This window comes from Tigriopus californicus, chromosome 3, assembly GCF_007210705.1.
Source record: "Tigriopus californicus strain San Diego chromosome 3, Tcal_SD_v2.1, whole genome shotgun sequence".
Classification (NCBI taxonomy): Eukaryota; Metazoa; Arthropoda; class Copepoda; order Harpacticoida; family Harpacticidae; genus Tigriopus; species Tigriopus californicus.
This window is the reverse complement of record NC_081442.1, coordinates 7,515,249-7,540,470: the sequence shown is the minus strand read 5'-3', so window position 1 is coordinate 7,540,470 and position 25,222 is coordinate 7,515,249. Positions and strand designations below refer to the sequence as shown.

Sequence of the window (25,222 nt, the reverse complement as noted above, 5' to 3'; positions counted from 1 at the left end):
ATGAATAATGTATCCACTATCCACTCTGCTCTTATGCTGACATTTTAGCTCGTGCTAGATTCACTAGTAACACCCGAAAAGCCAAACATAGATTTAGGTTAGACGGATTTGACATTGTAACTAGAACTTCAGGAGAATAGTAGGCAAGGCATAGACGAGATTGAATAAACAAAAATGAGAAACTCGTAAACCTTTGCTCTTGTACAACTAAATTTAACTTCAAAACCAGTGTTTCCTCAATCATTATAGAACTTATTCTTGTGCTGTGACAAGAAACAAATGCATTTGAATTCTCTCTGAAAATTAATTTAAACATATTCAGAATCTAATTGAAAAAGGGATTCGAATGACACACTGACTTTCCATCAGGTCTTTTACTACCTGCACCATCGACGTCCTTCAATTTTGAATGAAGGTTCTTAAAGGCCAGGACGTGACTGTTAGTACATACAAAGAAATGCCAAACATCCTATTCAGTCCGAAAGTGTCTTGGAGTGCGTCAACATCAATATGATTCCCATTAATTTCATGCCCTTTTTCACTGATCAATGGCCATACATTGTGGGAGGGATTTTCCTGTACGCGATCATATTCATATCTTTGGATAAAACACGAGAAAACATCCGTTGTGGAAAAGACTCCACAGACAGCGAGAAACCCGCCCATCGTCGCCATAAGTGTCGGGACTTGAAGACCTTTCTAGAAGAGTGGCAAGAGTTCCAAGATGATGACTCCGCTCAAGATTTAGAGGACCAGGAAATGGAGGATGATAGTCTTACCCAAGCGCGAACGAATACGACCGACAATGTCCGAAAAACGGTAATCAGCGTGCCTTCTATTTTTGGGTGGATGTTTTCCAGCTTTGAGTCCTAATCGAACCTTTATTTATGTAGAAGTTGTCACTGAAACGCTCCGAAGATTTCCTGGAAGTCTTACGACAACGACATCCGGTTAAGTCATTCTCGCCGGATCCCGTTCCAATGGCAACGCTTGAAAATATCATTGCTTGTGCGGGTCATGGCCCCAGTTCCCACGGGAAGCAGCCTTGGACTTTTGTCGTGGTAAAATGGATCCTTGATCCTTGAATATAACAAGGGAGCGAGCGAGGGTCTTAAAAAAATCATTTTTCCATGCTAGGTAACTGATGAGAAGCTGAAGAAGGTCCTACAACGCATTTTGGAGCCCCCAAAACTCATTGAAGAAGTGGAGTCCTTGACTGAGGAGGTGGATACTCGTGCCAAATTGCGGGCCAAGATCTCGAAATCCTATTTGAGCCAGGCTCCAGTCCTGCTGGTTCTCATGCGGCAAGAATACTCCTTGGATGCCCATGGTGCCAAAGAAGCTAATCATTTCAATGACGTCTCGTGTTCTCTGGCAGCAGGTGAGCTAACTAACGAGGGACAGAACATTCAATTTTCCACTAATTACCAATGGCTCGAATGTCCCAAAACACCAGTCAAGATCATGCCACATGGTTTGCTTTCATGCCATCTACTTAACTTTGCAGGATTCCTTTTGTCTGGCTTGGAATATGCCGGCCTGGCCACAAAGATCGTGGTGCCCACTTTTGGCCATGTGGCCATTGGCCAAGCTTTGGGCCGGCCCGAGAGTGAGACGGCGCTTTTCGTTTTTCCCATCGGGTTTCCACAAACCTATGACAAGATCCTCGAGACGCGCAAGATCCATCGAAAACCATTGACAGATATTATGTGTGTGGCTTCTTACGAAGGAAAGGATTAAATGTACAAACTACGTGGATTAACGCCCTTAATATCATTGCGACGACTTTTGGTTGTAAAACAATGTTCAAAATCAGCCATTGACGAATAAAGAAATACTTCTTTTTAGATTATTTTTGCCGCTCGATCGTCTGAGTTACTTCTGGTCTAGAAGGCAGCATATACTCTTGCGATTAAACTCAAGGTCAAATCATTCGCAGTCAGGTCAGCCCTGGCATCAGCGCAATGTCGGTATCTACCGTAGGTATCTGACCACAGTAGTACGGATCGAGTTTGAAGGATTAAACGTCACCTAAGAGTAGTTAGTTGTTCGCATTAAGATGGCTGGTATTGTGGTGTCGGCTCTTGTGTTATATTGGCCCTATTTAGTCATCTTGGCCTTGACTTTTGAGCTTTTGAGACCGCATTTCCAGAAGAAAAAAACCCGAGCTTTCCCCGATCTCAAGGCGAAAAAAGTGACCGATGTGTACGAAAAGAGGAAGGAAGCGGCGGATGACAGTGACAATGAAGGAGACGACGGGGATGACGATGAGTACAAGCCTCCAATTGCCCCGGATGTCCCATTTGTACCTTATACTGCTCCACGATATTCGGAGGTAGGTCGCTTAATGTATGGAACGTGGTTTTAGAATCAGTGTTGATGCTTGTAGAAAGAAATGTTGGAGCGATCACAAGCGTTTTTTGAGGAGATGAACCAAAGGCGAACCATTCGTTTCTACAGCGATCGGCCTGTGCCTATGGAGGTCATGGAAAGCATCATTAGAACCGCTGGAACTTCTCCCAGCGGAGCTCACACCGAGCCTTGGACATACGTGGTGGTAGGTTTGCATTCAGTCGTTTCATTCCTTTGCATATTAGTACTGTATATTGTACATTGTTAACAGCCACTCACAAACAAGATATGTAAAAAAGAGTAATGGCACCAATGAAAAAAAAGGAAGATGATATTGTAGTGCTTTTAGTTTCTAAGATCACTTGTAATTAGGTTTCGGATGCGAAGTTAAAGGAAGATATACGAGCTATTGTTGAGGCCGAAGAGGAAATCAACTATACGAAAAGGATGGCGGGTCAATGGACTGCAGATCTGAAATTTGTCCGAACGGAATGGACCAAACCGTATTTGACCGAAGCCCCGTACATCGTTTTGTTGTTCAAACAAGTTTACGGACTGATGCCCAGAGGCCGTAAGAAGAACCATTACTACAACGAGATCTCGTGCAGCATTTCTTGCGGTGAGCAGTCCCACGTTTAGCGTCCACCCTCTCTGAACCACAATGATTTCAATATGCAGGCTCATTATGGTACTTTTTATTCGTCTAGGGCTGTTTCTTGCGGCTGTCCATCATGCTGGTTTAGCGACCTTGACCTCAACCCCCATGAATTGCGGTCCAGCACTGCGACAGCTCTTAAATCGACCTGAAAATGAGAAACTGCTCCTCCTTTTACCTGTGGGCTATCCCTCGGATGACGCCATGGTTCCGGGAATTGGTCGGAAACCCTTGGATGAAATCATGGTATCTTACTAAGTCTAAGTCATATGTGAGTCAAGGTGTATTGACGAACTTAAACACATTCGATAGTTAAGCTAACAGACTGAAATGAAGATTATTGAATTTAAACCAAGGTAACGTGCCTTGGAAACGTTAGAAAGGATATCTGGTCTTGTAGTGGTTCTTGTTTTCTCCATATTTGAGGCCGCGGTAATTGGTGTAGCCTTTCTGATTGTATTGGCGATTGACTTTGTGGAGGAGTCGATCGCGTTCACGTACTAATTCGTTCCAGTCGTGAGGGAAGGCGTATTTCATGCCTGACTCTTCGAGGTGATTCACCTTTCGAATCAAGAATTTCACGTAGATGTTAGACCGATATCCCCGAAGCCACTCCGGGATGTGATAATGGGTGTCCACAGGATGGATACTGTCATCGCCAAGGATGTCGATGTAATCATTCTGTCCCCAGAGAGCTCGCTTGGGTGCAAAAGGATCGTAAGGGGTGTACACGGGCTGAGCTTTTAGCTTGTCGTCGTCATTACTAAGTCGGGGCAGAGCGCCGGTGCGGCGCAAGTTGTCCTCATAACCGTGGTTCCGTAACATTCGATTGGCCACTTTATTTCGATGCCATCGATCGACCGTGGTGGTGGTGGAGAAGGCGCGCAAGCCAATCTGGGATCGCTGGATGACCGCCGATTGGAGTTGATTCAAAGCCATCATCTTTCAACGGGTTGACTTGCTAGGTGCGCGTTTGGCGTGGACAAAGTTGTACACCGATGAAGCTTGGGACTGACCCACCACTTGGGCCAAATCACGGGGTGAAGCCTGACAGATGGCGAGCAAAGTGCGGAAATGGGTCAACAGGGCCCGAGCTCGTTTCTGGCCTAATCCGGGTATGGTAGCTAGAGTGGTCAAGAGCTCCTTGTGAACGGTGACGGACAGGCCCGGTGTGGCTTTGACTGAAAAAGCCGGACTCGGCTGTCGTCCCAACAAAAATGGATTGGCTTTGCGCTGCACCCCGGACAATTGGTGTAAGAATTGGGGCAGCTCCTTTTGATCGCTGATGGGAATGAGGGCCAATCCCAAATGGATGACTACGAACTCTTGGACGGCGAGAAACTCCAAAGATGTCAGCTCGGACCGCTGGCAAATGACAACGGCCTGACAAGCGCCGCGTTGCGCGTAGAACTTGGCTACTTTGCGCTTGAAAGCCTGTCCTGGACTGCCCACGTAATCGGCTTCCGTCAAGAGCAACACCACGGTCCCCGGACTCGGCCGAAAATCGAACGTCTTAAAAGTCCTACCGGGGAAAAAAGATACAGCTTTACACATCGGTACATCCCACCATCCACCCCCAAACTGCACCACTCCACCCCATCGCACCCACCCCAAGTGGACTTGAGCAAATGGCTCGGCTAAGAGTTGAACTAGACTGGAACCGGTCCACCGATCGGATATCTGGATGTGCCCCGGGGCCAAGGCTGTCTGAACGGCGGCTGATTCGCGTGAGAGGCTTCGGTCACCACTCAAAAGGGGTGAGCGGGCTCTCACCGTGGCCGATGAGGTCAGTCGAGCGGGTCGAGCGGGTCGAGCGGGTGGCGTGGCCACAAAATCCTGTGACTCCTTATGGGCTCGGATGGGACGAGCTGACCTCCAAGCTGACATCCAGGGACTAGATATGGTTGGATCTCTGTGTCCGGCTACTTCAAGGGCGTGGTAAACCCAAACCCACGAGCGGGACCGATCGACAATGAAATGGTCTGAGCCTCTGAGAGTTCTTTTGCTTTTATTTCATGGGCGAGCGAGATAGATTCATTGTGAATGGACCGAGGGAGCGGGAGTCACCAAACCTTTCTCTGCTATTTCTTGGCGATAAACGTTATTCTCCACCGATTAGTTGGCGGTGCTACTTTTTTAAACTTAACCTAAACTTATCAAACCTAATCTAACCTTACTTAACTTAACCCAACCTAACCTAACACGATATTAATAGCTCTTAAAGTCTCTATCTAAACCTTTCTAACATTCAATCACAAATTCAAAAATGAGCACCGCCAACTAATCGCTGGAGAATAACGTTTATCTATTTGTTGGGCCTTTCTTCAGAGTCCATAGACCAGGGTGACCAAGACTGTTCATAGTATAATGCTAGTGTTGGGGCGAGCCCGTTTCAAGTCGGACTCGCACGAGGTCTGGGTAATCCCAAATTTTTACCGGACTCATCAAGTCCGAACGAGGACTTGCATCCTTGGCTGGACTCAAGACCCCCCCCTTCCCCCCCAACCTATTTTGGTTGGGCAAAACTAAATTACACTTATCCAATTACCTTTCAAGGGCTGGCATCTTCCACATCATAATCGCCCCGGACCTGGGCCCTTTCACTGAATATTTCCCATTCAAAATGATGATCACAAGTCCATTGTCAAATTATGAATCGAGTCCGAAGGCATTCGAGTCTTTGACTCAAATTTCGAGAAATAGGCTGAGGTCGATCCGAACTCGTCAAAATGAGTTTCACATTGGCAATGGATTTTGTCAGAAAATGGGATTTTCTCCTCATGAAGTAACTATGTGAGAAACCAAGCATTTTTGGGTGATTGTATGAGCTTTGTTTAGCATCACCAACGAATTAGAGTTGGCTGATCTGGCTAACCCTTGAATATAAGTTGATCCGGAAGTTTAGTCAAAAACTTGTCCAAGTCTGACTTAAATCCTGCTACTGGATCAACGCCTACATAAGCCCTACGAATATTTGAGAGCAGCAAATTGAACAATGAAGGAGCCCGAGAAAGAAGAGATGTTGACTTCATTGTTTTAGACTAGCCTGGATTCGTCGAGGGCTTGAAGGTGCTCTCAAAACGCACATTAAGCCTCTACGGTCACTACAATTGACCCTAAATTCTGGGTTGGGACAAAGCTCATGAATGCTTTTGAAAACGTACAAAATCAGATACCTTTCGTACCATTCACCTTTCGGAGAGTAACGCAGGTGTAATTCATTATAACTATTACCTATTTTTGCTCTTTGAAAATTTACTAAGAGTAAATTGGCATCACTTACAACAAAGTCATGATCTTGATCGGATCAAAGTAAACAGATCTAGATATGAATTACCCCGGAATGCGTTGTTTTATATGCTTGTATGATAGACCAAAACAAAGTTCCCATCATAGAATTAATCTGTTAGTGGATCAAATGTGTCTGCAAGAATTGGAAATAAAGCATCCATCTCATCCTTAAAAATAACGCCCGTTAATGTATTCTTTTTTTTATAATCTGCTCCTCTGTGAGAAAATACGTCGATTTTGGATCTGCAGTATATTGCAAAACAATCTTAACGATTTCTTAGCCTGAGGACAAACGAGCAACCCGTTTCTTTTTACTCCAATCCATGTCATTTTTGATCGAAATCAAATAAATCGTCCAACTGAAGATATTTCAAAGCTAACCACATTTATGCAAGTCTGAAACATCCTGGCCAATAGCTCTTGCTCATTTTGGGTCGATTTGACAGAGCAAAATATCACAAAGGACAACCCTGCATTCGAAAAAGAAACATGTTTCTTTTATGGCCAACAATATAGTGAATTGTCAGGTTCATGGCAACACACTTTTGAAAACCACAACATTTTGAAGAGATTACAATGCATCAAAAGCATCCTTCCATAACCGAAAAGCCTCAGAGGCCTTGTTATTGTCAATCTGATTGATGAGGTTTGTCTGATTGTTAGACGTGGATAAAAAAACTAGACGCATAAGCTTGTTCAGATTGAAAGTGCTATTTTGTTATGCTCCTAATAATTTTTCCACATTAAACAATGATGTAAGATTAGCATGAACATTCAAATAAACGCATCTTACAATTACGCAGCCATTATGTGGACAAATGCTTAGGATTAAGTAATCCAATTGTCTCAAAGCTTGATTATGGTATAGCCATCACAACATCGTATTTGGATTTCTAAAGACGAATTTTAAATTACGCGTATCTTATATTTTAGGTTTGGGGTGCTAGGGTGCTAGGGTGCTAGGGTGCCAGCTTTACAGCGCTGACATGGATGGGTGTGAGGAACCAGACAAGACCAGGATAAACGTGCCAATGGTAAACGCTTTCAATATACCGAATCATGCTGAGAGGAAATACGTCAAACATGATACATCTTGTGCTCTTTTCCGCTTGATCAAGTCCACTGATTCACACAAGATCGCGCTTTTTCATACCATTTCATACCAGTCCCTCATTCCTAAAACAATGTTTTGAACAAATTTATGATGTTGCATTACCCTATCAGAGTGTCCGTCTTCCTCCAATCAAGTGAACAGTACAAGTCTATCTACGTATTCCCTCCTACCTGTGTTGGTGCCCTCTGATTCGGGGGCTGAAGGGTCCCAGCGGGTGTTGGCTCGTCAGTCGGTTGGTTGGTCGGTGGAGAAACCTCATCCACAAATCCACATCGATGTGCGGGGGGCCCACCCAGCAACCTCCATCCAAAAATCAGACATACACGTACAAGAGCGAGGATGGCACTCTCACCGGGCCAAGCCTGAGAATTGCGCTGGAGTGCACAACTGAACTATGTACACATGATTTCATAAGAGCACTGCTAACTCACTTCCATGGGCACTATCTACGGTAGACAGTAGTAGATAGTAGTGATCATGAAAATTCCCGATTCGAGCTAGTGTTGGGAAGATCATGGGCGTTTTATTCACTTGCGTTAGGAAAGTCGAGAGCAAGCTACGAAATACTCAGTGAAATAAGTCTGCATCCATCTGCCCACTCAAAAGCATCCCAATCAATCATTCTAAAGTTTGTCGGCGGTTATGGAAGAGAGAATTGTTGTGCCTCGAGATTCATAGGGATCAAATATTGAAGTTAGTTGTCGAAAGCATTATGGCCCATCGCTTTGTCCAGTGGATGCGTGGTCATCAACCGGGGCCTCGAATTGCTTCCGAGAACCTCAACTATCTGCCGCATGATCTCGAGGATGAAGGCGAGGATGATGAGTCCAATTTCGATGAAGTGGATGGCTGGGATAAATCCTTCTTTCAAAGAGGCCGAGAGTATGAATCCGCGTATGTTAATCATCGCTACACGGACAAAGAGCTGAAGATCTTGAATAGCCACCAAACATTGGATTATTTGCCGCCTGATTCGGTGGTCTATCGAAAATGGTTGAAAAGCCGGCCTTTGGGTATGGAATGGGATCGTTGGCTCGTGATGGGGCTAATTGGCGTTTTGGTGGGAGCGCTGGGGAGTCTGCTCCATCAGGTTATCGATATCATCGGCAACACCAAATGGCGTCTAGCTCAAGACTTTATTCGACATGACGTTTTTCTGACTTGGGTCTGGGTCTTCGGGTTCAGCTTGATATTTCTCTTGCTCAGTACCATTATGGTGGTTTACATTCGCCCAAGTGCTGAGAGCTCCGGGATGCCGGAATTAATCGGTTTCCTCAATGGCACACTCATTCGTCATATTTTCAACTTGAAGACCTTGGTGGTCAAATTTCTGTCTTGTGCGTTTGCCGTGGCTTCGGGTATGCCCGTGGGTCCAGAGGGACCAATGATTCATATGGGTGCTCTCATTGGGGCGGGCGTGTCTCAGTTCAAATCCGTTACTCTAGGCATCGATATGGCCGTGTTTGAGAGGTTTCGGAACTCGCAAGATCGTCGGAACTTCATCAGTGCGGGAGCTGCGGCTGGGATCGCATCAGCCTTTGGTGCACCGGTGGGCGGTCTCCTCTTTGCCATGGAAGAGGTGTCGTCCTACTGGGATATGCGACTGTCCTGGCAAACCTTTTTCTGTTGTATGGTCAGCGCTTTCACGACGGATCTCTTGGATTCCGCCTTTCATGCCTTTCATTACGAAGGTGGATTTGGTCATTTCAAGACCGATCGGTATATCTTGTTTAACATCGAGAGCGGCATTGACATGAACATTCTGGCCATTATTCCTTGCGTGATTCTGGGTGTGATCGGCGGAGGGCTGGGGGCTGGATTCACCTTCTTCAATTTGAAGATTGTCCGATTTAGGAGATACGTCCATTCCAAGTTGTCCACCGAGACCAAAGTGAATTTGGTGAAAATGGCCGAGCCGATCCTGATTCTGTTCATCACGTGCACCATCACCGTGCTTCTGCCCAATGCTTACAGGTGTATTCCGTTCACGTGTGTGGTCCCGTCTGGAGATAAATATCCCAATCTGTGTTCCAATCTGACTGACGACACTGGGGATGTGACCTTAGAAACGTCCGTCGAGTTCTACAATTGTCCCATCCATGAGTACGACATTGGTAATGGGTCCATGTATTGGAACGGGTCGTACAATCAAGCCGCCACGTTGATGTTCGTTACCGGTGAAAACACCATCCATCATCTGTTCTCGAGAAACACTCATCTCCAGTTTGATTACTTTCCTCTGTTCATCATGTTGATTTTCTACTACTTCTTGGCCTGCTGGTCGGCAGGCACCGCCATCTCGAGTGGATTGGTCGTGCCCATGCTTCTAATTGGGGGTCTTTACGGGAGAATGATTGGTAAGTGGAGGGTACAACCATTCTGATTTGACTACTTGATCCCTCCCACTGCCTTGCTTTACAGAACATCGCACGACCCGACAGTTTGTAGTGAGGTTTACCTTCCAATCTCCTTTTCTTCTTCCAGGCAAATTAATGGTCGACATCTTTGGTGTACCCCAAGAAGAGTTCTGGGAATGGATCGATCCAGGAGCCATGGCTCTCTTGGGAGCAGTCTCGTTCTTCGGGGGAGTGACGCGCCTGACTATGTCCTTGACCGTGATCATGGTTGAGATGACCAATGACATCCAATTCTTGTTGCTAATCATGATCACGGTGTTATTTGCCAAATGGATTGGCGACTTCATCACCCATCCCTTCTATCACGCTCTCCTCGAGTTGAAATGTATTCCATATTTGGAACAAGATCCCGTTGTCCTAAATCGAGATGGGACTCGCTTAAATCTGGAACTCTATCAATCCAGTCACGTGATGCGACATCCTGTGAGGACCATCTTCCAAGTGGAGCATGTAAGAAAACTGGCTCAACTTCTCCTGGACACCAACCACGGAGGTTTCCCTGTGATTCAAAAAGAAACCAATACCTACTCAGGTCTGATTACTCGATCTGAGCTCATTGTGCTATTAATGCAGTACCATGATCAAATGGTAAACCCCCCGAGCGAAACCCCCAGCTGCCCACATATCTATGTGCCCTCGGTTCCATTTCCGGATATTTCTGCCCGGATGACTCGCAAGATTAGACGCTCGGATGTGATGGAATTCAAACTTCGAGCCATTGTGTCCCACACCTTGGATGCTAAGAGCGTGATCATTTCCCCCCCTGAGCATGGAAATTCGTCTGTCGCTGGCTCTGGCTCATCTTCATCTCTGTCATCGTCGCCTTCGTCGCCTTCGTCGCCTTCGTCGTCATCCACTTATCCCAATGAGGGGCTAATCGCAAGTGGACCTCCGAGCGACCTTGGTCTCAACCAGAGCCATTTCATGGACTTGTCAGATTATGTGAACACATCGGGTGTGAGTGTTCCCCGAGACTTCTCTCTTCAGCGTACTTACATCATCTTCCGAAGCCTTGGCCTTCGTCATCTCGTGGTGGTAAACGAGAAAAACGCAGTCGAGGGAATCATTACAAGGAAAGATTTGATGGGATTCGCCCTTGAGGACAGATTAGTTCCTATTCCTGAGGAGATGGTGGGAGAGAGGAAAGCATAGTAGTACATACACACATACAAGAAATAGGTACTACGTACTCGTACGTAAGTCGATAGTAAGCACGCGTAATTAACTGCATCCCAGACGCTCTACCAACAATGTGCATGAAACAATTCGTTCCGAAAAAAGGAATTAAAAACACACCAGAGACTGTTGTTGCGTGAAACATTCACGTACAAATTATGATGCTACATAAACATATAATACTACATACTGCCAGCGTACTAATTTTTGTCCATTCAAGTAATGCTTGAGTAAAGCACGAATAAAGCACAAGCGCTAAGAGGCCACATGATTGATAAGAGCCGAGATCATTGTCTTCAACTTATCTTGAACGAGTTAGTTGCCAAGCCATAGATTACTAGAAACATCGCCAGGTGTTCGTTCACTTGTTCACTTGAGCTACGAAAGCCTTTGCAAGCTATCATGTTGGTGTGGTTGGTCTTGTTTTTCACTTTGGGCTTTTTCTGGTGTCAAAAGACTGCACCGAGACCTTACTTTGGTATTTACAACAGACCAGGTATGTTGTTAGTTTGAAGATGTGGGTGCTTGCAATCAATAAGCTCTTTCAAATTTATTTTGCTCCCAGGAAAATGGTTCTATCTCAAGGCCATTTTCATCTATCTGAGCATTCAATGGCGAAAATATCAAGCCAAACAAAAAGGTAAGCGAATGCTTCAGTACAAACTCTCAGTTTGACTCAATTCAGAACCATTTTTGCCCGTGAAACTTTTATTTCATTTCAATCTTGAAATTGTCAGCACTCGGAGTTTCAAATTTAAGAAAACATACCTGTCCACGTCGGACCTTAACATTGACAATTAAAAAGAAGTGTAAGGGCATTTTAATATAATTTGATATACCGTGTGCTTAAAAACAATTTGAAGGGAACCATTGCACTTATTTGGGGTAAAAAAAGGAAATATTCCGTTAACAATTTCTCCATTTGTTTCTGTTGTTAAGCTCACCCTATTAGTAACGACTCCAACTGAAATTGGGGGGATGATGAGTGGCCATTGATCGATTTCTTCACAATCGATTAAAGATCATTTTTCTCATTGTTTCCTGGCTCTAAGTAAACGGTTGGTTATTCAACCAATATCAATCTCGCTTGGCTCATGTAAAACCTTATACTATGTTTCAAATCTTCATTTTGCTTTGCCGAGACAACTGCCACCAGTTGCATTGAAGCATGTCTTGACGACACTCCCTTCAATCCATTAATGTGTTCTTCCACATTGTTATCTGTTTTTTTTTATCCGGTTCCACGTCCGCCCCATCAGAACGAAGTGATGCCCGAGGAAACGAACAGGCTGGTTATGGTGTGAGCTCTTGCAAGGATATCTTGAGCATGGAGAGGGCCCAGCCGTTATCTAACCACCCTCTGGCCATTGATGCGGTATAATTGAATTACGCCTCTACTCAATCCATATCCTTGTACCATAGCATAGAACACGGCCAGCTTGATCCAGCTAAGTTCCACCCAATAAAACTAGCATGGCTTACATTCCATATGGACTGTATACGTACTCTTCGCATCCAGATATAGCCGTTAAAGCATCTACCCATTATTGTATATACTGAAGCACCAAGTGTGGGCGCTGTAATTTGATCTCGTTGTTACGCTTAATTCCTCTTAACCCTACACCGTAATCGAGATGCTTAACAATCGACGAGAGAAAAGCTCCTCGAGTCTTATTCTCCTTGACCTTGAAGGCATTACAGAGAATAACAACATCTTGTGAATAGATATTGCTCATCGAGCACTTTCAGCAACTGAAATCCTTCATAGAAAGAAACATTAGCTCCAAAGGATCCTTCTTGAATTCATAACTCATACTGGATCTTGCGAATCCACTGATTGGCTAAGGACTTGTGCCCATCACTGCTTTCAAGCAGAGAACACAACATATCCTTCTCTTTGCAGATCTTGTTCAGTTCCAGTGGCAAAGATGGGTCGTATTTGGTAGCAGCACAAGCTCGCCGACAACTTCGGATGAACAACACCATTTTTTGCTTGCGAATTCCAAGTGTGGGTGTCCTAGTTCATCCCAAGCACCCAGACACCACCATGTTTACCGGTGAGTATTGAGGCCCCACCAAGGATTGATACACTCCACGGAACGTTTATTCGAGCCCCTTTGTTCGAATGATTGGGTATTTTGTTTGACTGGGTCCGATTTCTGATCTGGAACCAACGTCTTGATAACATGTGTGTTAACAAGTGAGTGCGTGCGTGCGTGCGTGCGTGTGGAACCAGAAGAGCCTAATCTGAAATTGGGACGAGCTGAGGAAAGAAGACACAAGTCTTCTGGAGTGTTTGTTTTGCACCCTTGATGGCCTTCCAAACTGATTTTGGTCTGATTTATTTCGGTAGATTGTGAGAACTCTTGGCACGTCGAGGGACTTCAAATGGATTTAGTGGATCCCATGAAGAAGTGGAAGCTGTCTTACCAAGGGCCTATGCTTCACCAATCGAAAGGAACTACCCATCAAGTGACGTTAAAAGTGAGATACATAAAAAGATGGATGGATCAAGGATCTTGATGGTGAAATGTATTGGTGGATTGTGATTCGTGATTTTTGTTTTCAGGCCGAGTATACTTCCAATTTTCCATATTTTGATTTCGATTCCGATATGGACCCATGGACCATTGCCAAGGCCATGGCCAGGGAGCCGTGGTCAAAGGCCTACTTCGAAAACGTCCGCAAGTACGAAAATCAGGGTCACTCAATCGAAACTGTAGACAGTTTGAATTGAAGCCCTCACAAGCCGAACAGACTCAGCCTTGTTGGCATTCTTGTTTGGCCTTGAATCATCTCTATCCACATACATGCATACCAACTTGTTGGTTTCCTCCTACATCTGCAAGAAAGTATCAACTTACCTACTTGATCATTTATGAGAACTTGAAGAAAAAACAGTAGCTATAAGACCCAGAGTTGCCAGCCAGCCTCAGATGTCCTCACGAATCTTTGTACTTCAGTCTTGATACGTGCCATATGGACTTTCCTGGGGACGTATGTGAATGGCACTCAACGTACTCTACATAGATGAAGCCCGTTTTCTCATCTGCGTCTTGCTCGTTCTGTCTTACGCCCATTCATTGTTGGTTGGATTTCTGTTCCCCTTTTAGGGCCCACCAGAACCATTACGAGCAACTGGGTGAGATCCATGGAAGCGTGAAAATTGACGCCATCGAATATCCTCTCAATTTACATGTGATGCGAGACCATACTCACGGATCGATTAGGGATTGGAGGCTTATGCACAGATACGGAATCCAAAGCTTCACCACAGAGAATGGATTCAGGTATCTACGCAATTTGATCTCGTAGAACTACGTTGTTGGTCGCCCTTGGAAAGTTGATTGAGTTTTTCTCTAGAGGGTTCTTGGGAACTGTGTGTCAACCTGGAACGTTTTCCAACCTGGAACTGGGTTACGTGATGACATCGGACGGCCAATGCGCTCCAGTTGAAGAGGTAGACCTGCCTTTATGGGCTCATGGGGAAGGAGGACAACATCCTGAGGACTTTGCATTCCGGTTCAAGGCTCAAGGAATCTGGCATGAGATACAAGTAATGAACAATAATTATCTTCATCGCATTTCCCTTTCACCAAAGCACCGGAACAAATGAGACAGGCCCCTGAAACTCTGCTGCTTGATAGCCTTGGCAGGCCTTGCCTGAAATGTTTTGGCATTAGCTCCATAGTTTGTGAGTTTCAAAAAATGCAGCAGACCAGTGGCATATCTACTCTAGTAGAAACAACATGACCTTCTTGTTAACTACCTTACGTGGCATGGAATTAGCTCTGACCGATTTTTTTCCGGAAACATGCCCTGTCATTCGCAGGACGTTCTCATCAAGTATCCGTAGTAGCCTGAAAAGGGATTCGAATGTTGGCCTCCAAAGAAAACTATGTGACTAAATCTTGGCCAGATCAAGATTATTGGTAACCGAATTTGAGCAAACAAGCTTTAGGGGTATCATCTTTGAGAATCGAGTTTGACGAAACCTTCGTCAAATATTATACATTAGCCTTACAATTTGGACATCACTGGTTAGCGTGATACTTAAAAGCACGGATTCAATTGATTTGCTGAAAATAAGAGGTCAGTGAAAGCATATGAGTAGAAACTTATGCTGACCACGCTCGTTCAGTTTTTGGCACAAACATTTGGAATGAAGAAAAGTGAGCCTAATGTAAAACATAATCTACCATTAATTTTCTTCATTTTTATTGTACCTGCAAGGCAAGGCTAGATCTAATTCGAGCAAGTAGAGAGACTTTAATGAATAAAATGAACTATACAGAATATAGGAGAATAGTAGCACAAAAAAAGCTTCAAAACATTTCATTTATAAAACTATGTGCTGCCCAACGATATGTAGATTTACCTGGCTTATTGTCATTACCAAACCGAAATGAGCTTTAAAAACCGAATCATTGATCGCTTACTTCTTTGCCTACATAGGTAAAAGTGTTGGATTCCGTGGAAGTGTTCATGGGTTGGGAATGGGAGGGTCGAGTTTTGGAGCGCTTTTGTCGGTACACGGTGGATGGCGTGCCTGGTTGGGGTGTCTCTGAATGGCACTTTAGACACCGAGGCGGACGACCCAAAGAGTTGGCCGCCAAAGACCCAGAATATACCCAAAATGTGGCCAAGTTCCCCTCAGGCGACGAATGAAGACTGAACACTGGCTTTTAGAAAAATGTTTATTTCGTCAATCATGTCGGCTATAAACTAGGATGATATATTGAGAGAAGAAAATATTGTGTCGTCTTCCTCCTTCCTCCCTTGGGTTGGTTGAATTGTATGAGGATGATGAAAACTTCTGTACAAGCAAGGGCTTCAAACGAAACAACAATATATAACCGGGATTGTTGAGTTGTTATCCTTTCCCAGGCCAATTTCACAATTTCCGTTTGGAACGAATGAACGAACTAACGACACAGGAACAATCGAATCGAGCCAGGAGACTGATCAAATGAAAACGTAAGAAACATAAAGACAATCAAAATTAATGAGTAGTATACTGTACTGCTGAATAGCAGTGAAGGCTACGTAGTATATACCATATACCATACGTAGTACATCCAATAAATAGGCCTGAGAGGGAGCTCACTCGCAAAAGTGAGACTCCGTCTATTCATGTATTTTGAGGTATTTTTCTGATACAGGCTACTAGTAGTAAGCTTCTCTTGGGAGACATTTTTGTCTTTGGGTGTCATTTACAAACTCTCGAAAAGTACATCAAAAAACTAATCACTTTGGCACTTCCATAAAGCCATAAAGAGGGCGGGGAGGGGGCGAAGGAGCGACCATACTAGCTAGCAGCAGTAACATAACAACTGGAAAATGGGTTGGACAAGTCGGGCAAAAACTGCTGTGAGGTGTAAAACGATTAGTTCGTCCTCATCGTTATCATCATCATCATCATCATCATCATCATCATCATCATCATCATCATCATCATCATCGTCATCATCATCATCACCACTTGCAGTGTTTTCATTTCGTATGAGTTAATGATAAGTAATAACTAGAGAGAGCACGTGACGAGATGATGAGTCCAAGAGATCGCAAACGTGGTGAAGAAGAAGAAGGAGAAGAGGATAATGATGATGACGATGATGATGATGATATTGATGTCCAAGTTTCATGAAAGCTGAGAAGACCCCTCATTTTCGCTGTTCCCTCAAAGGATTTAAAGGATGGATGGTGAGTGAATTGATAGTTGGTTAGTTCGTGTTTGGTGTTGACTGGCTCCCCACGCCCATGTTGTTTCACTTGTTGTTTCGGTCTTTGGTGGTGGTCGCGTTGTCCTCGTCAATTTCATTCATGGGCACAGCCTCAAATCCACCCTCAATCTTGCCTTGATTGAAGAGCTCCAACTCGGCTTTGCTCAACTCATAAACCAGACCGGCGCCAATGGAATCGCCCAAAACGTTGATGGCGGTGCGGAATCTAAAAGTACGAAGATGATCCATTCTAGAGTCCTGACTGAGTCTTTGGGCCTTGGAACTCACTCTATGACCCGTCTGAACCGGTATACTGAACCAGAGCCTCCCTTGATCATCCCTCAAGATAAAGTGACAGATCCTTGTGACCTTCGCTTTGAAGCCCAATCTTCACGAACCATTGAGGGATAATGGATAAGTCCAGAAGCGAGAGCAAGATCTAGTGGCAAGTCCTTTTGATTTGCTTGGTCCTTTATGGACCGGTCTGGTCCCAAAACTGATGCCATAAACGTGACATCGTTGTCCTACAAGCTGTGACTGGGGCACCCTCAAGGCCCACTGATAATTCACCTCTTGAAAAAGTGTCCGAATTGCGAACTTTTCGGCCCAGTATTATATTTATGCTCGATTTCAATTGGGGCCCCATGTTATTGCCTCAACTTCAGTATATACCTCATGATTGGCCTTTCTCTGGTTGATTATTCGTTTATTTGTGTTCCGCCAACGAAAATCAAGGCCTTGATTTGAGATATGAGTTATATACGTAAACTACTACATTAAAGTTGCTGCCAAAAAGGGCAATGTTATCTTTGAATTGGCATTCACAATAGAAAATTACTTTTCAAATCAAAAGCACAGTAAGTACAATAATGACAGTTTTTGATTGAACAACAAAAATGTCATAACTAAGAAACCCTGACATGATTTTCTTCCAAAGAGAGTTGCTCCTACAATTGCACCTCTTTAGTTCAGCGGTACAATGGGGCTTAGATGGAATATTATCCTAATACCATTATTGCTATCGAGTGTAGGATTGCTGACAGGGGCGGAATTTCCTTTAAATAGAGCACACAAAAGCTGAGCCAGATGAATAATTCAAGCGCTCACTGTGATCTCCTCTTTCTCCGCTAACTAAGTCCAGGGATTTAAGATTTCAGCTCGAATTTCACTTTGCAATTCGAATAGCCAGCCTGATAAGGCCATTGACAGCAGCTCTTACTGTGGCGGTTTGCGATTTCCTCTGAATGTACGTACGTAAGTGCGAACTTGAGCTTCAGCAATACATGCATGTAGTTCAATAGTAATTGGCCGGGTTGAACTACACAAAACTTGCTAGCCCAGCGAAAACTCGAGTGATTTTTCAATTATTCAGCAAAACAGCTCCCGTAGCTCTCACCAGTTAAGGCCGAGAAGTCAATGGGGAGCACCCACATGGCCATGTTTCACATTGTCACTTCTCTTTTCATTTTCCCACGCTTCTCATACACGTTATAAGGATGTGTTCAATATTGCTCATCGCTCTTACCGGTCCAAAAGCCAGTCCACGGCGAGAATGATGGTCACATCCTCGGCTGGCAGTCCCACGGTGTCCAAGACCATGACCATAGTGACGAGACCAGCTTGCGGAATGCCGGCCGCTCCGATGCTGGCAGCAGTGGCGGTGATGGAGATGGCAATGATTTGTCCAATGCTCAAACCCATACTCCGCACCTGAGAGATGAAGATGGCGGCCACAGCCTCATACAAAGCGGTTCCATCCATGTTGATCGTGGCACCGATGGGTAGCACGAATCTGTGGGAAAATGAAAGCGTTTCCCTTTCAAATGTATTGTTTCCTCAAAAACATACATCTACATAGGCATAGCTTAGTTTATTTTCGATCTTTTCTTTGTTTGACTCAGTCGTTTGATTTGAATTCGTTCGGCCAAATTGTGAAGAGGTTTTGAAAGGACAAAATGAAACTGACCTCCGGGTTCAAAGTGTGATTGTTGTTTGAACTTCAAGGACTTGAATTGGGGTTCGGATCGAATGAGAAAAAAAGCTATAAAATCTTGGTTAATTTCATGAATGCTGCATGCTTCAGAGTGATGCAAGTTTCTTATGAAGTGACAAATGAGATGGAAAATGCAAAAGCAGCAAGGCCAACTTTGGTGGCATACTTAGGGGCCGTTAGACAAAGCGACAATATTGAATAAGATAAGTAGCACAATATTTTATACCTGCAAATACTGTAATGTCTCAAAATGTGGAAGACTCCCTCCACTATTATTATTATCCCAATGACGTGAATCTAACGGTGAACTGCTTGGTCTTACCTGGCTATCCTGGGGTCGACACCGTTCTTCTCCTCCAACAAATTGATGGTGACTGGGAGGGTGGCCGAGGACGAGGCCGTGCCGAAAGCGGTGGTGAAAGCATTCATCATGTTGGCGATGAACCGGAAGGGCATACGCCGCGTGCACACCGCATACACGATGGGAAGCACTACAAAGCCGTGGAAAAATAAGCCCAGCATCACGGTGAAGAAGTACATGCCCAGTTGGCCGGCCACCATGCTCATGTCCTCCATGCCAAGGATCTGACCTCCGATCAGGAAGAACACGCCCACGGGGGCCATGTAGATCACCCAGGTGGTGATAGTCATCATGGCCTCCGACAAGCATGTGAAGAAATCCAACAACGGCTTGCCACGCTCCTCCATGATGGCCAGAGTGATGCCCAAGATAACTGAGAACAAATTGGTGTACATATTACATGTTGAGATCATCAGTGCAGGCGGAACACATTAATCAAAGCCCTTACCAGCAAAGAAGACCAAGCCCAGGATGTTGGTGGAGTCGGAATATTCGCCTTTGATGGCCCAAGTGTACAAGTTCTTGGGATCGCGCATTTGACCGGCATCGTCCACAAAGGCCGCCTCTCCTGGGTTGACGAGAACCGTACGATATTGAGCGACCGTGGCCTGGAAAAGGCAGTTGTTAGACATTTAGATTTACCCTCGGCCGCCTTGTTCAAAGCCTCTGGGTCTTACCTTCACCAAATTGGGTGGCAACAAATTACGCCCCAGGTCCATGAGGGTGTCTGCCGCGGTCACATTCCGCGATTCTCCGCTCTGGTAAAAGAGTAGAAATAGGCTTAACTTGAATGATACATGTTCTGGGTTCACGCTCGTACTGAAGCTTGTACATAACGAGCTAGCTCTTAGAGGCTGAAACTTCAATTTTGAATTCAAAAGAATCTTCCAACTTATTTGAAAGACTCTCTTCATCCGCCATCCATCTCTCCAATAGAGAGGAAAAATCGTTTTTGAGAGGCTTTGATATGAGAAAGAAAAGTTTGAAACATGGTGAGGCTTGTCAATCTCGTTAACTCGGCTCGAACTAAGCTTTCAGAACGTTATGATCCTTAAATTTCAAAGAAAACTCGAAGAAAAAGTGACTATCACTCTGGAGCTGCCTGGCACTTTCATCAAAAAAGAGATGAAGTTCAAATCTGAGAGAAAAGTAATATCAGGAGAAGCAGCATCAAGTATGTTCTCAGAATCGCTGAGTCACCAACCGAATCTGCTTATGGTCGCTTTTGAGGGACGGCTTTGTTTTCCACTCAATGTCGAACTAGTTGCTGAATCGAGCCTAGTACGTGGTTAGCATTCAACCCTGAATCAATGTGCCTTATGTGTCTTATCGTACCTACCCGAAATCTCCTTTCCCCCGGGGGAAAATCGAGTCAACGCCACATCCATGCTTAGTGCTCATAGTACTTACCTTCTCGATTTCATCGTCATTCAGTGTTGGTTTTCCGGGGTGAATGATTGTAACGAGAATGATGCCGAGAATGACGGCCATTACAGTTGTGGTCATGTAGTATGCCACAGCTCGGCCGCCCACCTAAGAGTATTAGAAAAAGGAAGAGAAAAGAAACCCTTAATAACGATATTAACAAATAAAAGTTGTGCACTGATAATAGTACAGACCCTTCCGGAGAGGCTCATGTCGAGCGAGCCCACAGCGGCAATCAAACTTGGAACAATTAGGGGAAGAATAAGAGCCTTGAGCATTCTCAGAAACAGTTCTCCCACATAGGAGATGTACATAACCTCTCGATCTGTCCATGGTTCTGCAATGATAATGGAGATGGTGAACGTGTACATATTTCATTGGGCAACTCATTGGGACCAATTAATATTCAATGGGTCTTTCCACCACACTCGCTCTGTTTCCTCAGTCATCATTCCCGTTGGCACGTTGACATAATTGGGATCGCGTGAGCCACGCCAACTTGAACAAACAGGGTGGATCGCACTTCTCAGGCATCATGGCCAGTCAGTAATGAAAAGCCCCATTATGAGATCTGAACGGCTCGGATGGAGCGCACAGTGCACTCATTTAAGGAACGATAAATTAAACAGCACCATTTGGGTTGCTCAAAGCATTTGAATAGTCCCATTTAATGATCGCACTCATCGAAGGTTCCATTCAATGTTGGAATATCAGTTTGTAAAATGAGATATTTCCCGAAGCTTTTATCCCACCAGATTTCCCAAGGCTTCCAGGGAAGGAAAATCCCAGCCCCCGGATTAGCGAATCGATAGAAAACGCCATAACAGTGGAGACGTTGGCTCATCTCCGAGCTCTACTATAAACCCAACGAAGTACCCTTCTTTGATCAGTCAGTAATCCCTGGACATTTGATAACTTTTTGGCACCAAAACCAGATCCTCAGGACATCCGAGTATACAACAAGTATAGCAAGTAAATAAGGTTCCATTTTTGTTTAGTCGTTTAGTCCTGACCCGAGGTGTTGAACCCAAAGGTGTCGACGAGCTGGATATTGTTGTTTTGAGGAGAGATTCCAGAAATCCTTAGAAATTCAATTCCTTTTTTATGGAAACCCCTCTGGGATTCATCAGTAGGAAGAGAGCTACTGCCTTTCTTTTAAACATGGAACTTGGAAAGCATGTGGTCTAACGATACCCAGAAGACTCTGCCCTATGAACTTCGTAACTCCTGCTTAAGCTTGAGAGAGAAAGAACGTAAAAGGTGGTTGAAAAAAATAGTGCTCCGAGACTTAATTAGAACCAGAGGCATCTGCTGAACATTATTAGTTCTGGGAAGTTCAACCATGTTATTCGTACGCCAGCACAGAGAAATGTACTCGAACCTAGACGGAAAAAAGACGGAAATCGAAAAATTGACAGATCGATATGTGTACTGTCAGGTAGAGAAGAGCTTCAAATGCCAAGTGCATGCCAGCAGGACTCTGGTTGTCACCCTCACAAAGACCATTTTTGAAATCTCTACCTAGCCTCTGGGATTCCATCCACCAGCTGGATTTACCTAGAACTACCGAGAAGCCATTGTGAAAAAAAGTTAACCCTAGCACGGAAGATACTCATGAGTGGAAAGAAACACTCCCACGGGAACGATACTTCAATTGTAATGGGTCTTGTGGGAGATTTATTTTTATTTTCGGGAAAAAAATCGCAATTCAACGTTATGGCAACAAGTTTTCCACACTGACTCAGACGAGAACACGTGAGATAGTGAAGATAAAATCAACAGGTGGAACATATCTAGGCGATAGTTCCAATGTACTAGTACGTACTTGCCCACGTCAAATGCTTTCCTCAAATGATCCTGATCCAAAAAGCTATTTACTTCGTAGAAAAATTATTTATCGACAATTCTGTGTGAATCCCAATAAACAAGTGCATTTACATGTCCATACTTTTCTTAACTGAGCTGGTTTAATGAACCAAAGGTTTTTATTCCGCTTCAAGAGTCGTACTTTTCCTACTCCCCAATTTTGTCTGCATCATTTCATGATCTGTTTAGAAAGTCATTTTATAGCTATGTCGTATGCCCAAAGTCTTCATCTCCACAAAGACTAGTATGAAATATGTGACGTAAAGACGCGAATCTTACCCTGTATATATATATGTATGTGTTTTTTACATCAATTCGTAAAGGAAGGTTTGAATGAAGAAAGTTACTTTCTGTTAAGATGAGAAGCTTACTTTACAAGAAAAAGCTTGGGCAAGACGTTAATGGAAAAAGATGCCTTTTCTCATTTAACCGATTATGAAAGTAATCATTGTGAGTTCTTTCCCATCTAATTGTAGACAAGTGAGGTGGGTATAGAATCAATATCCTAGAAATTGGCCTTACGTTCTCTTTGTCGGAGGCAAAGTCCAAATATGACGCCTCCAATAACTCCGGCGAGAGTGGCGAAGGTCAAAGCACTGCTCTTGAGACAGCCTTTCACCTTCGCTTTGGTCAGTTTGGCCATTTTTCAAGTAATTCCACCTGGAACAAATGAAACGAAGAGACATTAGTTAAACATAACACATACACGCACTTTGAACGAAGAATATTTATAGTTATTTTTTCAATGGACTACATTTTCGTGAAAATGAAAAGATCAACTCTGGATGATATGTTCAAGAAACCTTGAGCGAGTCGATCGCTTGTTCATGCCATTGATTAAGGGCAGGCACGGACTTCTAGAGATGTGAACTGCAAACAGAAGCCAAAATTTCCTAGCTCCTAAACTGCTCACTTGATTCCAAATAAGCACTTCAAACGACCACAAGATCTGGTTGCTTGGGCGAACTTGGCCAAATTTAAACCGAAAACTATGCTTAGAGAACTCAGGAGATACGTCAAAAGTTATGTATGTAGTAACTACTACATACAATTCAATTTTTTGGCCTGCTCTTGGTCAGCTACATAAGCTTTTGATAGCATAACTTTGAAACGAAACATTTTAAAAGTAAGTGATATAGAAATGACCTACGTTTAACTGAGGAGATCTACATTTTTATTTTAAAATGGCTCAGATTTGTTATGACCAAGAGCAGGCCAATTTGGCAGGAAGCTCGTTTGCAGTCCATATTTCTAGAAGTTAATCAGGCAGCATAGATATGATTTGATCACCCAAGGAAATGATGTGACAACGAAGAGGAAGCCAAGTCAAATCATAAAAACAAAACTTGAAAAAATAAAGGAAAGCGAATACACAATTTCTGTTTGGGAAATTTTGTTTTAGGCATATTTTAGTTGGAAGTGGCAAGTAGCCAAATCTAGCCCCCTGAAATAAAATTTGATGTTACCTACCAGCTAAAAAGTGACTTAAAGCCATCAATGAAGGAAAAAAAATAAGTTTCAAAATGTGGTTTCTTCAGCATTGAAAAAAGTTAGATATCAGCCAACGAAAACAGGTTTCCATAAGAAAAGGAGAAAAAGAAGGGACAGACAGTTGTGTTCGGGGTTGAATGAGAAGAACCCGACGGCTCAAATGTATGTAATTATACGCTAATGAAGTTCTGTTGTACCTTTGGCTGAAAAAAATTCAGGCAATCTGTTCAGATTGCCGCCTTAAGAATCCGAAGTAGACAAACGGACAGACAAACGGACCAGGAAAAAGGAACTGTAAAGGTCGAGTACTGCACGAGTGTTAGACTGTAAAATCTCGGGAGGACCGCTGAATGTGTGGGTGACTGCCCGTTGGAGATCAGATATCTCGCGGTTTTTTTTTCAAGTGAATAAAGAAGGGTAAGCTCAACCTCCCGTTAAGAAAATCAGAACAGCAATGCGAGACGAGAAAGAACATTCCAAGCGTTGTTCAAGCTCTCGTGGGTGATTTCCGTTCGACTAACACACATCTTTGAATTTCACTAGCGAATGGAGTAAGCGTTAGTATTGGAATGGGGTCAACGAAGCAAAGCCCCATCCTGGCCAACAACGAAATTCATGACATTCCAGGATTGGAGGCCAGCACTCACTGGAGCCCAAGTTCCTCACTTAATGAGGGTCACAAACGCATGAAGGTGTCGAGCAGAAACCTATCTAAGTACAAAAGTTCATAACAAGTCAAGTGAATAATGTGCACGTTGTTATGCATCTCAGCTCCTCGGACCGATTGGTGGCCTTACTCTCCGAAAGAGCCATTCATTTTCCAAAAGACCTTTCGGACACTCAGACAACGTTTTAACGAGCTTCATAAAAGATATGTTGTTCACATTTGAACCACAAGGGCGCCCAAATAAAAGATACGATGGTCTTAAAACGACCAGTGGTACATGATGTACCGGTGGTGGCTTCGGTCAGCATTCATTGACCTTTATCCAGGTTAAGAGTGCCACTTTCCTGGTCTAGGCCTGGTCTAGGCAACAACGTTGCTAAGCACAATTGATTTTGAAGTCAATTCGAAACGATCAGATAAAGGCAACGCCACGTGATCCGACGAAAGCTGAATTCGATTATGGCTGCGCCAAAACAAGATTGGATATGGCCATTCGGGGATAAACTAGAAAGATGTTTGCCTCTTCACTCAACCAGTCTCGCCTTGGAATGGCTTACTTATTCATACAATATCCATATTGAGACGAAACAGTCCATTACCTCAAATGAATAAGTGCTCAATTGAATCAAAATTTGCTCTTATTTTCCCTTATGAAAGACCAATTACTTTTCTGCTATGGCTTGATGCACAA

The 25,222-nt window shown here is 44.0% G+C and overlaps 6 protein-coding genes across 10 annotated transcripts in view; 4 read left to right on the top strand and 2 right to left on the bottom strand.

The window, feature by feature from the left end:
- The first annotated feature begins 105 nt into the window (after nt 1-105).
- LOC131877945 (iodotyrosine deiodinase-like) lies at nt 106-1,852 on the top strand. Its single transcript, XM_059223794.1, has 5 exons — nt 106-116; nt 496-819; nt 894-1,061; nt 1,138-1,381; nt 1,508-1,852. Exons 2-5 carry the CDS (start codon nt 511-513, stop codon nt 1,738-1,740), a joined length of 954 nt encoding a protein of 317 aa, XP_059079777.1. The 5' UTR covers nt 106-116; nt 496-510; the 3' UTR covers nt 1,741-1,852.
- Nucleotides 1,853-1,967: 115 nt separating this feature from the next.
- LOC131877946 (iodotyrosine deiodinase-like) lies at nt 1,968-3,328 on the top strand. Its single transcript, XM_059223795.1, has 4 exons — nt 1,968-2,335; nt 2,390-2,557; nt 2,725-2,971; nt 3,060-3,328. The coding sequence occupies exons 1-4, from the start codon at nt 2,060-2,062 to the stop codon at nt 3,263-3,265; spliced, it is 897 nt and encodes a 298-aa protein (XP_059079778.1). The 5' UTR covers nt 1,968-2,059; the 3' UTR covers nt 3,266-3,328.
- On the bottom strand, nt 3,276-7,734 carry LOC131877947 (large ribosomal subunit protein mL51-like). 4 transcript variants are annotated; one of them, XM_059223798.1, is made up of 2 exons: nt 4,617-5,058; nt 3,276-4,529 (listed from the first exon to the last, which is right to left on the bottom strand). In XM_059223798.1, the coding sequence occupies exon 2, from the start codon at nt 3,947-3,949 to the stop codon at nt 3,383-3,385; it is 567 nt and encodes a 188-aa protein (XP_059079781.1). In that variant the 5' UTR covers nt 3,950-4,529; nt 4,617-5,058; the 3' UTR covers nt 3,276-3,382. The 4 variants fall into 4 exon arrangements, with proteins under 4 accessions (XP_059079781.1, XP_059079782.1, XP_059079780.1 ...); XM_059223799.1 differs by having other exon boundaries at nt 4,781-5,058; XM_059223797.1 differs by lacking the exon at nt 4,617-5,058 and adding an exon at nt 7,583-7,734 and having other exon boundaries at nt 3,947-4,529.
- Nucleotides 7,735-7,837: 103 nt separating this feature from the next.
- LOC131877942 (chloride channel protein C-like) lies at nt 7,838-11,290 on the top strand. The gene is made up of 2 exons (XM_059223789.1): nt 7,838-9,769; nt 9,897-11,290. The coding sequence occupies exons 1-2, from the start codon at nt 8,125-8,127 to the stop codon at nt 10,979-10,981; spliced, it is 2,730 nt and encodes a 909-aa protein (XP_059079772.1). The 5' UTR covers nt 7,838-8,124; the 3' UTR covers nt 10,982-11,290.
- Nucleotides 11,291-11,317: 27 nt separating this feature from the next.
- LOC131877944 (uncharacterized) lies at nt 11,318-15,757 on the top strand. Its single transcript, XM_059223793.1, has 9 exons — nt 11,318-11,501; nt 11,571-11,645; nt 12,265-12,380; nt 12,909-13,062; nt 13,359-13,489; nt 13,575-13,693; nt 14,119-14,295; nt 14,369-14,561; nt 15,461-15,757. The coding sequence occupies exons 1-9, from the start codon at nt 11,408-11,410 to the stop codon at nt 15,671-15,673; spliced, it is 1,272 nt and encodes a 423-aa protein (XP_059079776.1). The 5' UTR covers nt 11,318-11,407; the 3' UTR covers nt 15,674-15,757.
- Nucleotides 15,689-25,222, bottom strand: part of LOC131877943 (excitatory amino acid transporter 1-like) — an 11,189-nt gene continuing 1,655 nt past the window's right edge. For both annotated transcript variants that reach the window (XM_059223791.1, XM_059223790.1), the window contains exons 2-9: nt 22,896-23,033; nt 20,702-20,844; nt 20,493-20,615; nt 19,760-19,840; nt 19,531-19,690; nt 19,044-19,455; nt 18,254-18,520; nt 15,689-16,954 (exon numbers count right to left, since the gene is read on the bottom strand). In XM_059223791.1, coding sequence (XP_059079774.1) covers nt 16,774-16,954; nt 18,254-18,520; nt 19,044-19,455; nt 19,531-19,690; nt 19,760-19,840; nt 20,493-20,615; nt 20,702-20,844; nt 22,896-23,016 — 1,488 coding nt within the window. In that variant the 5' untranslated portion in view covers nt 23,017-23,033 and the 3' untranslated portion in view covers nt 15,689-16,773. The remainder of the gene's footprint in view (nt 16,955-18,253; nt 18,521-19,043; nt 19,456-19,530; nt 19,691-19,759; nt 19,841-20,492; nt 20,616-20,701; nt 20,845-22,895; nt 23,034-25,222) is intronic.

Excerpts from the sequence above, each read along its gene's own strand:
- LOC131877946 (XM_059223795.1), top strand. The coding sequence starts at position 2,060 with ATGGCTGGTATTGTGGTGTCGGCTCTTGTGTTATATTGGCCCTATTTA. Across the intron at positions 2,558-2,724 it reads AGCCTTGGACATACGTGGTG|GTTTCGGATGCGAAGTTAAA; the intron begins GTAGGTTTGCAT and ends ACTTGTAATTAG. Across the intron at positions 2,972-3,059 it reads CTCGTGCAGCATTTCTTGCG|GGCTGTTTCTTGCGGCTGTC; the intron begins GTGAGCAGTCCC and ends TTATTCGTCTAG.
- LOC131877947 (XM_059223796.1), bottom strand. The coding sequence starts at position 4,894 with ATGTCAGCTTGGAGGTCAGCTCGTCCCATCCGAGCCCATAAGGAGTCA. Across the intron at positions 4,530-4,616 it reads TTTGCTCAAGTCCACTTGGG|GACTTTTAAGACGTTCGATT; the intron begins GTGGGTGCGATG and ends TTTCCCCGGTAG.
- LOC131877944 (XM_059223793.1), top strand. The coding sequence starts at position 11,408 with ATGTTGGTGTGGTTGGTCTTGTTTTTCACTTTGGGCTTTTTCTGGTGT. Across the intron at positions 11,502-11,570 it reads TGGTATTTACAACAGACCAG|GAAAATGGTTCTATCTCAAG; the intron begins GTATGTTGTTAG and ends TTTTGCTCCCAG. Across the intron at positions 11,646-12,264 it reads ATATCAAGCCAAACAAAAAG|AACGAAGTGATGCCCGAGGA; the intron begins GTAAGCGAATGC and ends CCGCCCCATCAG.
- LOC131877945 (XM_059223794.1), top strand. The coding sequence starts at position 511 with ATGATTCCCATTAATTTCATGCCCTTTTTCACTGATCAATGGCCATAC. Across the intron at positions 820-893 it reads CCGACAATGTCCGAAAAACG|AAGTTGTCACTGAAACGCTC; the intron begins GTAATCAGCGTG and ends TTATTTATGTAG. Across the intron at positions 1,382-1,507 it reads CTCGTGTTCTCTGGCAGCAG|GATTCCTTTTGTCTGGCTTG; the intron begins GTGAGCTAACTA and ends TTAACTTTGCAG.
- LOC131877942 (XM_059223789.1), top strand. The coding sequence starts at position 8,125 with ATGGCCCATCGCTTTGTCCAGTGGATGCGTGGTCATCAACCGGGGCCT. Across the intron at positions 9,770-9,896 it reads TCTTTACGGGAGAATGATTG|GCAAATTAATGGTCGACATC; the intron begins GTAAGTGGAGGG and ends TTCTTCTTCCAG.